The sequence below is a fragment of the Salvelinus sp. IW2-2015 genome, linkage group LG19 (genome assembly GCF_002910315.2).
Source record: "Salvelinus sp. IW2-2015 linkage group LG19, ASM291031v2, whole genome shotgun sequence".
NCBI classification, from domain to species: Eukaryota; Metazoa; Chordata; class Actinopteri; order Salmoniformes; family Salmonidae; genus Salvelinus; species Salvelinus sp. IW2-2015.
In genome coordinates this window covers 35,590,983-35,606,926 of record NC_036859.1, presented here as the reverse complement: position 1 = coordinate 35,606,926, position 15,944 = coordinate 35,590,983, and the positions used below count along the sequence as shown (strand labels likewise).

Sequence of the window (15,944 nt, the reverse complement as noted above, 5' to 3'; positions counted from 1 at the left end):
AAAAAGAGAAGAGGATTGAATTTCTGGTATGAATTTCACTTTCCTGATTTTATATTTTCTGGTAATGGAATTTCAGAACTTCCCGATTTTAGTATTTCTGGTCCGTCTCCTTGGCGTGGTGGAATGTCTACCGTCTCCTTGGCGTGGTGGAATGTCTCCCGTCTCCTTGCTCTCCCTCTAATTGTATCAATCCTCTTTTTTTCCCTTATACCACCCCGCTCACTCCCGTCTCTCTCCCTTTCCCCCTCTTTCACTCTCCCCTCCTCTCTCACCCCCCAGATTTGTACCTGATGCACTGGCCAGATGCCATGGTCCCAGGAAGGTCCAATAGGGAGGTCAGGGTGGAGACCTGGAGGGCCTTGGAGGAGCTGTATAATGAAGGTGACACAGAACATTATTTCTTATAGTCACACACCGTGCTATAAGCCTATAGGATTCTGCATAGGTCTCTTATCAAGAGCCTTCTGTTTCTGTCTCGGTGAACGCGAGGCAGGGGTGTGTCGTGCCATCGGCGTGAGTAACTTCCTCGTCTCCCACCTGAAGGAGCTGAAGGAGGACTGTAGTGTGGTGCCTCACGTCAACCAGGTGAGTGATGCATTGGGCTGCGTTTCATTCCACAGTCTTTCCTGGCCTAGTTCACTCCCTGAAGGATCTGAAGGGACTGGATGGGTGATTGCAACATGGATGAAACGAGTTGTAGCTTCCTGTCCAGTGATCACCTAGTCATCTTAGATCCGTGACGGGGACTGAATGAGGGCAGAGGGTAGGCGATTGATATTTGGAATGGAATGCGGCCAGTGTGTCTGTGGGACATGACCCATTACCTACATTGGCCCTTCAGTTATAAGCGACAGGAAAGGACAGACCGAGTGATGTCCCTTTCCCACCTCTCAGGTGGAGTACCACCCGTTCCAGCAGCCAGAGGAGCTGGTGGAGTACTGTCGCAAGGAGGGCATCGTGTTCGAGGGCTATTGTCCCCTGGCCAAGGGTCAAGCTCTCAGCCACCCCACCATCCTCCAGCTGGCACACAAGTATGCCCGCACGCCTTCTCAGATCTGCATCCGGTGGAGCGTACAGGTACCGCCAACTCTGATGCCCACCTACAGTGCCTTCAGAATGTATTCACTTTCCACATGTTGGTTGTTACAGCCTGAATTCAACATTTATTACATTTAGATTTTGTGTCACTGATCTACACACAATACCACGTGATGTTAGTGGAATTCAGTGTCAGTGCGTGGGTAAAATCACTGTGGAAGCCAAGCCATAAAAAAAAGCCATATTACAACCTACGTGTTGAGATAATTGCGTAATTTGCTCCATTACCTGTTAGTTCATATGCCTTGCGACCGTGATATATAGGCCTCAAGGCCGAGACAATAAGAAGACCGTGGCAGAATAAATTCAACCACACCTTTTTCTTTTATCACAAAACCTGATAGCAACCTCTGTCTAGTGAAGTCCACGATGAGCATTGCATGTAACAGACAGTTACATGACCTAGACACAGTGTTTCACAATCCCTGGTCCTCCAGTAGCTCCAACAGTACACAGTTTTGTTATAGCCCTTGACAAACATACCTCATTCAAGTCATTGAGGGCTTGATGATTAGTTGACAAGTTGAATCAAGTGTGCTTGTCTTTGGCCAACACTGAGAATGAAGTAAAACCACAAGGCCAAATTCCAATCTCCATCAATGGCTGATTTAGGAAAGGGCCAATTTTAGCTAGCTAGACACCGGATGACAACGAGATAACAAATCCTAATTGCTAAATTGTCCCATAAATATAGTCAATAGTCTCCTTCCAGACTCATATCAAACATCTCCAATCCAAAATCAAAGCAAGAATCGGCTTTCTATTCCGCAACAAAGCCTCCTTCACTCACGCCGCCAAACTTACCCTAGTAAAAACTGAATATCCTATCCTGATCCTCGACTTCGGCGATGTCATCTACAAAATAGCTTCCAATACTCTACTCAGCAAACTGGATGCAGTTTATCACAGTGCCATTCGTTTTGTTACTAAAGCACCTTAACGACCCCACACTGCGACCTGTATGCCCTAGTCGGCTGGCCCTCGCTACATGTTTCGTCAGACCCACTGGCTCCAGGTCATCTACAAGGCTATGCTAGGTAAAGTGCCGCCTTATCTCAGTTCACTGGTCACGATGGCTACACCCACCCGCAACACGCGCTCCAGCAGGTGTATCTCACTGATCATCCCTAAAGCCAAAACCTCATTTGGACGCCTTTCCTTCCAGTTCTCTGCTGCTGCGACTGGCAGAATTGCAAAAATCTCTGAAGTTGGAGACTTTTATTCCCTCAACAACTTTAAAAATCTGCTATCCGAGCAGCTAACCGATCGCTGCAGCTGTACATAGTCCATCTGTAAACTACCCACCCAATTTACCTACCTCACCCCCATACTGCTTTTATTTATTTACTTTTCTGCTCTTTTGCACACCAGTATCTCTTCTTGCACATGATCATCTGATGATTTATCACTCCAGTGTTAATCTGCTAAATTGTAATTATTCGATTTATTGCTTATCTATGCCTTTTGCACACATTGTATATAGATTCTCTTTTTTTTCTACCATGTTATTGACTTGTTTATTGTTTACTCCATGTGTAACTCTGTGTTGTCTGTTCACACTGCTATGCTTTATCTTGGCCAGGTCGCAGTTGCAAATGAGAACTTGTTCTCAACTAGCCTACCTGGTTAAATAAAGGTGAAATAAAAAAATAAAATAAAAATAAAAAAATAAATAAAATAAAAAGTAATTTAATATTGATTTATTGAAAGCGTAATATCAACTGGTTACATTATATGATGGAACACAATCTTCATAAAGGCAGTATCCTCAGCGGTGGCGCTTGTAGAAACCTATGGCTGTGTAATGGCATAGTTTTGTTTATTTAACAGACAAGACGCTTTTATTTCCCCTGAGTCCCTTATCACAGTCAAGACATACATATTTTATAGTAAAAATCATGATGTAATATAACAGAATAAAATGGAACAGAATATTTCCCCAATATAGAAAAAGTTGCCAGTGTGAAGTGATGCGCATCTCAGGTCCAGAGCAGTTATTCTCAAAGAGCATACGGGGGCTCAATTTGGCGAGTTGAAATAAAACAAAAATTCAGGGTTATAAACCAAAATCAGTCTCCTTTTCAATATACAGATGTTTGATTTAGTTTCCTGCCTGTTCTTGCTAAATGGACAATTCCACATTTGAATACTGCCTGGTGATGAATTACAGCCACATCTGTTTGTTGAGTAGGGCACAGGCTTAATGATTCTGATGAAAATATGTATGTCTTTAACAAACTGTTTTTGCATATTTTCAGTGTGGAACCTGTCTATGTTTAAGGGGGGGAGGGTTATAACCAATTCTATATGGCACTAGCAGTTTGCAAAGTAGCCTAAGCGGAAAATTTTAAGCAATACAATTATTACAAAACTGCAGCTTTTTGTTGGAACACATATTTTCCCAACTTCAATCAACCAGTCCATTTTGAGTCCTCATTTGGCAAGGAATGTAGCGTGTGTATCCCATCAGTTACACTGAACAAAAATATAAGCGCAACATGTAAAGTGTTGGTCCCATGTTTCACAAGCTGAAATAAAAAGATCCATACGCAGAAAAAGCTTATTTCTCTTTGCCAAGATAATCCATCCACCTGACAGGTGTGGCATATCAATATGCTGATTAAACAGTATGATCAGTACACAAGTGCACCTTGTGCTGGGAACAATAAGGCCACTCTAAAATGTGCAGCTGTGTCACATGCCACAGATGTCTCAAGTTTTGAGGGAGCGTGCAATTTGCATGTTGACTGCAGGAATGTCCGCCAGAGAATGGAGTGTTCGTTTATATACCATAAGCCGCCTCCAAAGAATTTAGCAGTGCCTCACAACCGCAGACCACGTTCATATAGCGTTGCGTGGGCGAGCGGTTTGCTGATGTCAACGTTGTGAACAGAGTGCCCCATGGTGGCGGTGGGGTTATGGTATGGGCAGGAATAAGCTACGGACTTTGAACACAATTGCATTTTTTGCAATGGCAGTTTGAATGCACAGAGATACCGTGACGAAATCCTGAGGCCCGTTGTCGTGCTTTTCATTCGCCGCCATCACCTCATGTTTCAGCATGATAATGCACAGCCGCATGTCTCATGGATCTGTATACAATTCCTGGATGCTGCAAATGTCCCAGTTCTTCCATGGCCTGCATACTCACCAGACAAGTCACCCATTGATCATGTTTGGAATGCTCTGGATCAACGTTGACGACAGTGTGTTTCAGTTCCCGTCAATATCCAGCAACTTCGCACAGCCATTGAAGAGGAGTGGGTCAACATTCCACAATCAACAGCCTGATCAACTCGATGGGAAGGAGATGTGTCATGCTGCATGGAGCAAATAGTGGTCACAGCAGATGGTTTTCTAATCCACATCCTACTTTTTCTTTAAGGTATCTGTGACCAAAATATGCTTATTTGGATTCCCAGTCATGTGAAATCCATAGATTAGGGCCTAATGAATGTATTTAAATTGACTGATTTCCTTATATGAACTGTAACTCAGTAAAATCTTAGAAATTGTTGCAGTTTACGTTTATATTTTTGTTCAGTTTAGATACGTTTTTCTAGGCATGTAATTCTGTAGGCCTAACGGAAGCTTGTGTGCTCACTCAGGACACGTGTAGAGAGAGCGGTCAGAGGGGAAAGGGAATTTGGGGAGAAGAACTGCGTGATGCTTGGCTTGGTTTCTTTTTTTCTTGTTGTGCTTCGCAACTGCACATGTAGGCCCACAAATGGAAGACTAGAGTCAAAGCTTCTTTTGTCTTCAAGACAAAATATACAGTATATCAATTTTGTTCAGGGACAAAATGTCACTTGCACATTTGGGCAGCCAGCCACCAAATACTTTTACCGTATTTGAAAAGTATTTTTACGTCCGTCGAGATTCATACCTATCTCTAACTCCGACATGGATTTTTGGGGGGTTTTGAAGTGCTGTCACAGTGTCACCATGAACACTCCGTAGTAATATTTGATGCAACGAGGGTAGAAATGGCTTATTTGGTCGATATTACTTACCAAGTAAAGCAGAGCTGTTTTATCAAAAGGTACAAATATCCTTTTGCGCATAGGCGCATCCAGACACAGCTTGGCTACATTGTAACCGCAAAGCGTATGGGGCTCAGCCAGGACTGTTCATTTTGTGACAGACTTAAAACATTTTAATAATGTGGTTTAACCGATTTGATCTTGGGAAAATAGATGTAAAAAAAAAAATGCAGAATGGTGTTAAATACTTGTAAACGGCTTGGGGAGAAAAATACATTCTCATAGATTTAATCATGTAATAGTAGCTACCGGACATTCAGTTTTCTGCAAAGGTGTAGGCTGATGGAAGGCTACTCCGAGTCAGTGGGAGAATCTCAATTGCATACTCCAAGTCCTCCCTCCTTCTAAAAACCCATTAGATTAGTTTAGTCACGTGCACAAGGTCGCAGATGTAGTTGCAGTGCACAGTGAAATTCTTAAGCTCTGAGCTCAGTTTGAGTGAAAGCAGGGGGAGCAGATAGCTGACTAGTGGTGGCTATTGGCCAGTCTGTTCAGATTTAGCCATGATGCTCCTGTACTGCCCGCATCTGAGTGATGGAAGTGGGGAGAACCGGCTGAGGCCCCTGATGTTCTTCTTGGCCTTCCTGCGACACCTGGTGATGTATATGTCCTGGAGAGCAGGCAGTGTGCACCCAAAGAGGCGTTTAGCTGAGCGTACCACCCTCTGTAGTGCCTTGAGGTCAGCGGCGGAGGAGTTGCCGTACAAGGCTGTGATGCAGCCCGACAGAATACAGGTAACGAGTGGAGGACAGAGGAGCCTCTTGAAGAAGAAGTTACAGGTCTGTGAGAGCCAGAAATCTTGCTTGTTTGTAGGTGACCAAATACTTATTTTCCACCATAATTTGCAAATAAATTCATTAAAAATCCTACAATGTGATATTCTGGATTTCTTTTCCTCATTTTGTCTGTCATAGTTGAAGTGTACCTATGATGAAAATTACAAGCCTCTCTCATCTTTTTAAGTGGGAGAACTTGCACAATTGGTGGCTGACTAAATACTTTTTTGCCGCAATGTATATTAAATGGACTTTTTTTTTTTTTTTTAATACAAACTTAGCCGAAAAATATTTCTAATTATTGAAAATGACAAATTACCCAATGGATCATGATACTTTTCTAGTAAAAAAGTGGGGGTGCAAAAACACGTTTGCTTCATTGCTCAGGCGCCTATGCGACTGGATATGATTGGTAAGGGGATGTTTGAGAGTGAAAGTTCCATACAGTTACTCATTCTTATGAAAAGGGTATTCCTTATTACACTGTCATAATTATACACTTACATTAAGACACTGAAAATGTAAATCTTTAATGGCGTGCTTTGTCCCCCTTCCCTCTCAGAATGGAGTTGTCACCATTCCCAAGTCCACCAAAAACGAGAGGATCCTGGAAAACTGTCAAGTGAGTTGGATTTATTTACAAGACAGAAGGGAATTGTGTGCATGTTTTAGTTGAGTTCTGTTTGAGCATGTGTTGAAGTAGATCTAGATCAATCTAATATTAAAAAGACAGTTCGGTCTAACTTTGCATTGAAATAGGCTCTAAGAGAACCCCATTGTTTTGGGGTAATCAATGCCAACTTGAGTCTGTGAAGGATGAAAAGGGACATTTGGGTGTACTGTTATTTTAAGACTCAAATGTCAAATGATAATCACAAGCTCAAGAATGGATCCTGTCAGAGTCCTGCCCCAGCTAAAAGGACACGTATCAAACCACCATGTTTGTCCACTCAACTTCCACCCCTCCCCCCTGCTGGTCCTGGCTCCTCCCACTCCTAGGTCTTTGGGTTCCAACTGGAGGGGAAAGACATGGCGGCACTGGGCAGTTTGCATGATGGGAGACACGTGAGCTGGGATCCCACATGTGTGGAGTGACACAGGTGCAGCATGTGTTCACCATCACTGCTTCTCACAAGCATGCCTTGCCTCTATGGATAGAAGAGTAAAGAGCTGAAGCTCTGCTAACTTTATTTAGTAACTAAATCATTCTCAGCCACTCTTTCACCCCCCCCCCCCACTCTTCCTTTCTGGTATTTTTCCCTGGCTTGCAGTCTTCCACCCTACAAAATGTATCCCTGATTCAGGATCTTTGATTATCATTAATCATATTTGCATACAACGTATTCGCTTTTCTCATTTTGCTTCACAAACCCTTTCATCTGATTTCATGTGTATATTTGGCTGCCCCTATATCTTGGCTCGCTTTTAGTTGGTGTGTATGTACTCTGTTCAGTATGTGAATGGCTGCTTAGTTAGAGGTAACTAAGTAGAAAATGAATGGCCGTGTCTCAATTTAAAATACCATTGAGATCTGGGGAGGACTGTTTTCTCTGAGAGTGATGTCACTCATAAGTGTTGTCTCCTCAGGTCTTTGGGTTCTCCCTCTCAGATGAGGACGTGGATCACGTCAGGAGACTCCACAGTGACATGAAGCTCATTCATCTCAGCTACCCACTCTGGAAAGGATTAACATCTTAAAATACAAAACAGAACTTTTAGAAATTAGATCTGTGTGTGTTTATGGCTGTGAATAGAAATGGTGGGTGACTGGTGCTTCAACCAGATTTGTGAAGCCATAGTTGCTGCTAGCCTCACCCAACTGCCTTAATGAGATATTAGTGCCTATCCTCCTAATCGATGTGACTGGTAGGATACTTGTTAACATCATTGATTTATATAAATCAGCCATTACTGTATGCCTAGACACAACATTGCCTTAATTCACTGGCTCTTAAAGAATTAGGTCACCCAAATGGTTAATGGAATTTTAGGGAGGCTATGCTGCTTAGATCAATGCCATTTTTGTACTCAACTATTGCTAATGCTAAACTGGAGCAAAGTTAACAAAATATTCCTTCTGGGAATATCGAGGTTAAGATTATTTTAATTGTAAAAAAGGATCCTTCCTCCGGAATATTGTAATTCATCGATCATGTCGTTGGTTAAATAAATTTTAATAAATACTTTGAGGGGAACACGGAGTTCATCTCAATTTATCAGTTGCTTTTATCATTTTATTCTCAAGGTACCGTATACTCTGAGAAACACATTCAGAATTGAACCAGAAGGGCATTATAAAATCATGAACACTGCATGGATTATTTTTCTTGAGGTGTAAGTGAACAAAAACATCCTGAACTTAAAGAAATATATATATATAGGTTGCTCACATGGGTAAAAACTTTATAGCTAAACATAGCTGGGTATGCCATGGTGATCTTTGAATAAGATCAGCTGAAGGAGAAACAAAGGGGGAGGACAACCGCCACGCGTAATAATTGCACCGTTTATTTTTAACATACATTTGCCATTTTATAAAGGATTTTCACAATGGGCTGTTGTGCTAATCAATTCTTAGTGGAAAAAAAATCATACTGCATTTGACATTTTCTTTAACATGTACATTCAAAAGAGAATAAAATGTTCAAAGTGACCTTACTGTAGCAAAAGGTGAAGGCGACAGTCTGGATTAGAATTTACACCTAGTTACGAGCTAGTAACGTGGTGAATCTTGACGAATGAAATCGAACACTTAAACGTGTACATCGATAAAAGTGACTGACCCTCGAGCACCTCCAAAATTAATCCAAGTATTCACTAACGCATACAACTTGGGGAGTAACAAAAAAACAATTTCAAATCTCTACTTGGGTATTCAATCCTCAAAGAAACATTCTACAAACTATATTAAAAAGAAATGGGAGGAGGAACTTAACATTGAAATAACTGATGAAACATCGTTGAACATATTAGAGACTCAAAGCTCCACCAACTCAAGGTCATGGAGAGAATTCTGTTGGAAGAATGTTATACGTTTCTTCATAACACCTAAACTGAAATCAAAACAGACTGGCTCACCACACCCTTGTTGGAGAGAATGCGGTCTATTGAGGGCGGACCACTCTCATATCTTTTGGTCCTGCCCCGCAATCGAAACTTACTGGGGAGAAATAAGATCTAACATTGGAAAAATAATGGGATTTGACATAGAACAAACATTCCTTTCTTTGTACTTGGTTGAAATACCAGATAACTTACACAATAGAGAAAAGTACCTCTTGAAGATCCTACTGGCAGCCAGTAAAAAGGCTATCACTAGGAAATGGCTACAAAAAGACCCTCCCACAGTGACACAATGGATAGACATTGTAGAAGAAATACACCACATGGAGCGTATGACCTTTGCTTTAAGAACTCAACAGGAGAGAGGTCAGGAATACTGGGAGAAATGGGTTTCATACTTGGAAAAGGTCTAATTCAAAGATGCTAATGTAACTAATATGATGATGAAGGTATGAAGTGCACTGTAACTGCCAGATAATTTTTGTTATTTTATTTGTACTTTCTTTGTGTTCCTACAATAAAAACAAAGTATAAATAAAAATTTTAAAAAAAGTACATCCTGGGAGTCAAAGACAACTAACAACACGAAGCCAACTGATGTTTTCTCAACAAAAGTTTCAGTTGAAAAGTCTTCCCACAAGCCAAACACTTATGAGGCCTCTCCCCTGTGTGAGTTAAAATGTGTACTTTTAGTTGCGACTTAATGCGACAGCGTACTTTACAGAGAGGGCACGCAAATGGACGTTCTCCTGTATGACTCTGTTGATGGGCCTTCAGATTACCCTTCGAAGAACATCTTTTGCCACAATCTGGGCAAGAGAATGGTCGTTCTCCTGTGTGTACACGTGTGTGTACTTTCAATGCATACTTAGTTCTGAAATCCTTACCACATGCATCACATAGATGAGGTCTGTCAATATGCGAACGAACATGGATGTATAATTTATATTGTTTAGCAAACATCTTGCCGCAAAACCTACATGTGAACCCTTCCCCTGTGTGACATAGCATGTGTGTTTCCAGTTTATTTTCGCTCGTGAACCATTCCTGACAACGGGGGCAAGAGAAGACCGGTTTCACTTCTGTAGGAGCATTCTCATGTACAACCAGATTACGGTGCATTGACCCACAACCTGTTTTCCTGGCCTGATGTCTCGTCAAGTCGAAAGCTCGACCAAAGCTCCTTGAACATATGGCGCACGTGTGGGGTCCCTGACCCTGTGAGTGACGTCTCCGATGTTGAAGCAAGCTTGCTCTGTTAAAGAATGTCTTATAGCACACCAGACATGTTCTAGAATTTAAAATCACGCCAGTGGGAGGAGCTTTGGAAGTTGTTGGGTTCTCAGATGACGTGCTTTGGCTCTGGAGAATCTCTGTCCCATTCTCCCTTGGAACCAGAGAACTGCTTCTGTCCGCTGGATCAACCTCCTCTGGATACTGGTTTGGATCAACCTCCTCTGGATGCTGGTTTGGATCAACTGCCTCGCTCCAGTCTTGCTGTCCTCTCTGAAAGTTAATCTCACACTCCTTTGGCTGGCATTGCTGCAAGTCATTTGTGTAGTCAACATCTGTGTTGCAGGACTGCGGGATCGCCATCTCGTTTTCTGCTGCAACTAGTGGCCTATCTGTCTGGTGTCTAAGGTTCACTTCCTGACTTATCTTTAAGTGCTCAGGTGTGGATTGAGAGGTCCTATTCCTGCACCCCGGACACTTTCTGGAGTCTGGAATGTTTTGACCTGAACACTTGTGTATCCGCAGATCCGATATGCTTGGGAAACTTTCCCCACAATTGATGCATGGGTAAGGATGTACATCATGTTGACATTTTAGGTGTATTCTCAAGTTCGCTGCAGTATCGAAAGTTTCATTACACAGAAGACATGTTCTGTAATTACTGGAGGACTGTATCAGAACAGGCAGAGCACCGAAGGCTGTTGCATTCCGTGGTGTAGAACTGGAGGTCTGGGGTATCACTGTACCATTTTCTACTGCAGCTATGAACTGCTGTTGGTTCCCCTCCGAACGCTCAAAGGTCACACCGCACAGAGAGCAAGGGTGGCGTTTCTTCGTCTTCAAGCACTCTTTTACATGTTTCTTCAAACTAGGATTATTCCCAAAACTTGCCTCACAGTTGTAGCACTTGTAGGGGCGCAGACCATGAACGGATTTCAGGTGCCTTCTCAGCATAAATACATTACAAAGAGTCTTGTGACAAACATGGCATATTTGTCTGGCTTTGGAAGGCTGGAAGGCTTTTGGAGTGTGATGAACATAGGGACCTCTTTTGTTCCGAGGTAAAGTGTCATGGGGGTGGGATATCTCTGTCCAATCATCCTCCACAGATGTCATAGACATGTCATCCTCCTTAAAAGATGCCGTAGACATGTTGTCCTCTTCTGGTTGAGCTGCCTCCTCACACACATTCTGCTGATGTTTCTGTAAGTCCTCATGGTGTTCAAAGTCTTGTCCACACTGGGTGCACTTGTAAGGGCTCTGCTCATTGTGAGATCTCATGTGTGCCGTCAAATCCTTTGCTTCGCTGAAAGTCTTTCCACACAAGGAGCATATTTTGACACGCTTGCTTCTTATAGGCTGCCCTGAGGGAGGGGATGGGTCAGGGGCCAGAGAATACTGAGCTTGGACATCAGAGGGCTCTTCATTGATATTCCTCTCACTCTTTTGTAATATGACCTGTCCTCTTCTCTGTCCTTGGGATCCCGCTTTGTCAATCTGAAGCCTCTCTCTCCTCGGTGTTGCTGTTACCTGTGTCAGAGGTCTCTTCATATCAGTAATGTCAAGTCTGTGTAGCAGCACTTTGGGCTGACGGAGCCGACAGGAAGTAGATAAACTAGAAATGTCCTGCACTTCATGTTGGCTGCTGTGGGCTTTTCCTTGGATTTTCAGCCCACTGTCAGTGTGAAGGTGGTGAAAAGATGTATTGTTTTTCGCTGTTGTTTTCTTGTGTCTACATGCTACCTCCAAAAAAGCAGGCTTCACCTCTTTATTCAAAGGCAACAGTTCACTCTCCATGTGTTCCAACAAAGAGGCCATCTTTGGCTCATTGTCAGATGAGACAGGACTCATACATTCCTGCTCAGGTTCTGATTGGACCTCTGGGTCAGCTTGGTCAGTGAAGGCTTCATCTATCACTAAGGAAGTGAGAGACATTGAAGCGAGGATCTGATTGTCACRGGAAGACAGAGCTAGGGACAGTTGAAGAAGAAAAGTCAATATTAAAGCCAAACATGGAAATGTTATAGGCTTTCTGATAACATTATTTCCTGTCCAAAGTCTATTTCTCCTACCATTGGTGTCTACATGTCCACATGTGTTGTTGTGGTGCTGGAGAAGGGTCTTCAAAGGCTGAGGGTGGGATACACACTGCACACACTCCTCCAAGACAGAGGGATCAGGTAGGAACCAAGATGCAGTCTAATGGGAAGAGAATGGCTTTTAAAAAGACCAATGTATCCCAATTTATATTATAACATATGCAATTGTTAAACAACATGTATGACAGTATGCTGATGAAGGTAATAAGATGTTAGCATGGTACCTGTTGAAGGGTTGGTGCTGGAAGCAGCTTCTCCAGCCTGGAGAGGAACTCCCACACCAGAGTCTGCAGTGCGGAGTCATACTTGGGGCCAAATTCCTCTGGAAAAATATTCTAAGAAACAAGTAGAGGATATTCAGTACTTTCTGATTTAGACAATTATTTACACCTGCCTCGTAAAATAAATTACCCCTTAGTTATCAGCAGCTTTAAGTTACAACACTGACCTGAAAGAAGTGTTCTTTCTCAACTGGGTCTTCCAGCAGAGTTTGAATCAGCTTCCGGAAAGTTAATTCTGATGCGTCCATCTCAGGATCTGAAATCTACAGCAAGTATGGATAGCTCAGTCAATAAATTCAACTAAGTAGCAGCGTTACAAGTCTTGATCTGTTACTGGGTAGTACTAACCTCCTTGTCACTATGAGTGATGATACAGGTGTTCATCCTGTTCAGGTGTGGCTGAATGGTCTCAGGGTTGGCTAGGTGATCAGAGCGACACAACTCCAGAACCAGCTGATGAAGTAAAAGTTCAATTTGTTATGAATGCAATTAAAATTGGACTGGTGGGTGGGCCAACAAAAATAGAAACAGTATATTGACATCGGGAGTGTATTCACTAGAAAGCAAATGGGCTGAAACATATGAATGTGTCCAATAAGAAAGTATTTTTTGTTGCAAAAACAAGATGGTACTTCATTCATCCCACAGAGGGGAAATTTGATTGCACAAGCCAATACAGCACCAATAAATACACCATAAAAACAGACACTAAAAGCAGCAATTTATTTTGAATTTCACATTTATTTAACCAGGTAGGCTAGTTGAGAACAAGTTCTCATTTACAACTGTGACCTGGCCAAGATAAAGCAAAGCATTGTGACAAACAAAAACACAGAGTTACACATAGAATAAACAAGCGTACAGTCAATAACACAATAGAAAAAAAGAAAGTCTATATACAGTGTGTGCAAATGGCGTGAGGTGGTAAGGCAATAAATAGGCCATAGTAGCGAAGTAATTACAATTTAGCAGATTAACACTGGAGTGATAGATGAGCAAGTAGAGATACTGGTGTGCAAAAGAGCAGAAAAGTAAATAAAAACAATATGGGGATGAGGTAGGTAGATTGGGTGGGCTATTTACAGATGGACTATGTACAGCTGTAGCGATCGGTTAGCTGCTCAGATAGCTGATGTTTAAATGATTATTATTAGGGTGTGTGTATATAGTCCTGTTCCACTGTATGTGCAAGAGGGTAACCTGTACAAGTGTGAGGTGTAAAATGGAAATGTGTTTTTTTGCATATCCCACTCGCCCTGAGACGCCCCTTAGGGTTAATTGCCTTGCTCATACCTAGTGGGCTTGGTGATTTGGTTACTGGCCCAAAGCCCCTAACCCACCAGGCTACCTGCCACCCGTAAGGGTTTGTGTTTAAAAAGCCCCAGAATATGGTACGGTACTACGGTGTACACACTAATGAATACAGGTCGGGAGATGAGAGTTGAGGAATTCTGGCCCCTCCCTCTACACCATCTCTCACCTGTGCTCGAAGCCCCATGATGAGTTGGACTCTCTCCCTGTAACTCATCATATCAGGAACTATCTCCAACACAGTGGTGACAAACTCCTCCACCAACCCGTAGTCCATTACGTCTCTCTGCTGAACAACTTGCCATAGAGCTGCAGACACCAGCCGCAGTGGAGGAACCAACAGACGCAGAGATGGTAGGGGGAGAGGAAGACCTACAGCAGACACAAATTCAGTTAGTTGGATAACAGAGATGATAGGGGGACCTACAGCAGGCACAAATGCAGTTATAATCTCTGTTATCCAGCTTGGGGGACCTACAGAAGGCACACATTCACTTATTTTGATAACATATTATAGGGGCAGAGAGGGACTTACAACAGACACACATTCGTTATTTGGATAACAGAGATGATAGGGGGACCTACTGCAGGCACACATTGTTATTTGGATAACAAAAACCCTGTCTAATAACACTGTCAAGTATCCTTGTTATTCTATAGCTTCCAAAGTTTTAGCAAAGTATATATTTTTTTCTTCATATAATGTCATTCCTTGAAAACGTGCTACTATATTACATAGAAAATCAAGTGCTATTTCCATGTGAAAATGCAATTACTTTGTTCAGCTAAACAGCTACGTTTTTGTTTGTGGCACATCTTTTACAACGTGTGGCTAAACTGTCTAATAGCTAGCTAGCTACAAGTCCCTCACGTTTTTAATTCAATACACTAGCTAACTAGCCGAGAAATGTTGACAACACCAAAGAGAAGGCCACAAGCAACTATACCTTCTTCAATCAGGATATGGTGTTTTCGCATTTCGAGATTTCAGTGCCAGAATACTTGTATTCAAAATACAATTATGTGAGCTTTGTTCGTGGATGCGTTTCCTTCTTTCTTGTTTTTAACGTCACTTCCGGTATTCAAATAAGACATCTTTAAAAATAAAAGGGCACATTTAAATAAGGTTTCTATACCGTCTCTGGTTTGGTTTGCACACAGTCATAAAACCCCAAAGAAGAGGAACAAGAAAAAAAAAACTGAAATTTCTAGTCACTGACATTGTTATAATAAATAAATGTAGTTAATAATTAATTAATGAGGGAAAAATTATAATGAAGACCTTTTCAGACCAATAACTACAAAAAACTGTAACGATTCTCCAGAGAAGTTACCTATCCCAGACACACACAATCTTGTGTCTTTCTTAATTCAAGTGTACAAGTGTCAGCCATAGAAGAAGACAAAAGAACAGTGTAAACAAGGTGACTAAAGAACTTTTATATTTCAGTAGTCCCGGGCCTGTAGTGTCATTTAAATGTACATTTTAGTCATTTACAGGATAACTTAGGGTTAAGTGCCTTGCTCAAGGGCACATTGACAGATTTTTCACCCAGTCGGCTCAGGGACTCAAACCAGCAACCATTCAATTACTGGCTCAACGCTGTTAACCTCTAGGGTACCTGCCGGCGAAAGTACCTTGACATCACAATGACATTGACATTTGATTATGATACTGTATGTTCATTCATACTCTGGGGCGCGTTCAGCAGGACACGTTTTGGACAGTTCAGATATAAATATGTTATATAGAACAAACATGCCTCTCCGACATGGAACAAGAAATCATGTAGGCTCTATTCATGACATTTCTATCTGCAACGTTAGACAACCTTTGAACGTGGCCCTGATCTGTCTACTGCAGTGTTTCTTGATCCCGGTCTTGGGGACACAAAGGGGTGCACATTTTTGTTTTTTTGCACTAGCAAAATATGCACCCCTTTGGGGTCCCGTGGACCAGGATTATGAAACACTGCTCTCATGTTGCCTAACTAAAGCTTTACTGTCACCTAGTGGCTGATTTAACACACACCGGTACAC

The 15,944-nt window shown here is 42.1% G+C and overlaps 2 protein-coding genes across 2 annotated transcripts; one reads left to right on the top strand and one right to left on the bottom strand.

Annotated features, from left to right (window-relative positions):
• The first annotated feature begins 255 nt into the window (after positions 1-255).
• On the top strand, positions 256-9,521 carry zgc:110366 (aldo/keto reductase). Its single transcript, XM_024009213.2, has 5 exons — positions 256-381; positions 494-585; positions 895-1,077; positions 6,480-6,539; positions 7,505-9,521. The coding sequence occupies exons 1-5, from the start codon at positions 291-293 to the stop codon at positions 7,613-7,615; spliced, it is 537 nt and encodes a 178-aa protein (XP_023864981.2). The 5' UTR covers positions 256-290; the 3' UTR covers positions 7,616-9,521.
• LOC111978959 (gastrula zinc finger protein xFG20-1) lies at positions 8,404-14,978 on the bottom strand. Its single transcript, XM_024009211.3, has 7 exons — positions 14,852-14,978; positions 14,074-14,276; positions 12,942-13,046; positions 12,761-12,856; positions 12,537-12,647; positions 12,286-12,412; positions 8,404-12,183 (listed from the first exon to the last, which is right to left on the bottom strand). The coding sequence occupies exons 1-7, from the start codon at positions 14,880-14,882 to the stop codon at positions 9,557-9,559; spliced, it is 3,300 nt and encodes a 1,099-aa protein (XP_023864979.1). The 5' UTR covers positions 14,883-14,978; the 3' UTR covers positions 8,404-9,556.
• Positions 14,979-15,944: the final 966 nt, after the last annotated feature.

Excerpts from the sequence above, each read along its gene's own strand:
- zgc:110366 (XM_024009213.2), top strand. The coding sequence starts at position 291 with ATGCACTGGCCAGATGCCATGGTCCCAGGAAGGTCCAATAGGGAGGTC. Across the intron at positions 382-493 it reads GGAGGAGCTGTATAATGAAG|GGGTGTGTCGTGCCATCGGC; the intron begins GTGACACAGAAC and ends AACGCGAGGCAG. Across the intron at positions 586-894 it reads TGGTGCCTCACGTCAACCAG|GTGGAGTACCACCCGTTCCA; the intron begins GTGAGTGATGCA and ends CCCACCTCTCAG.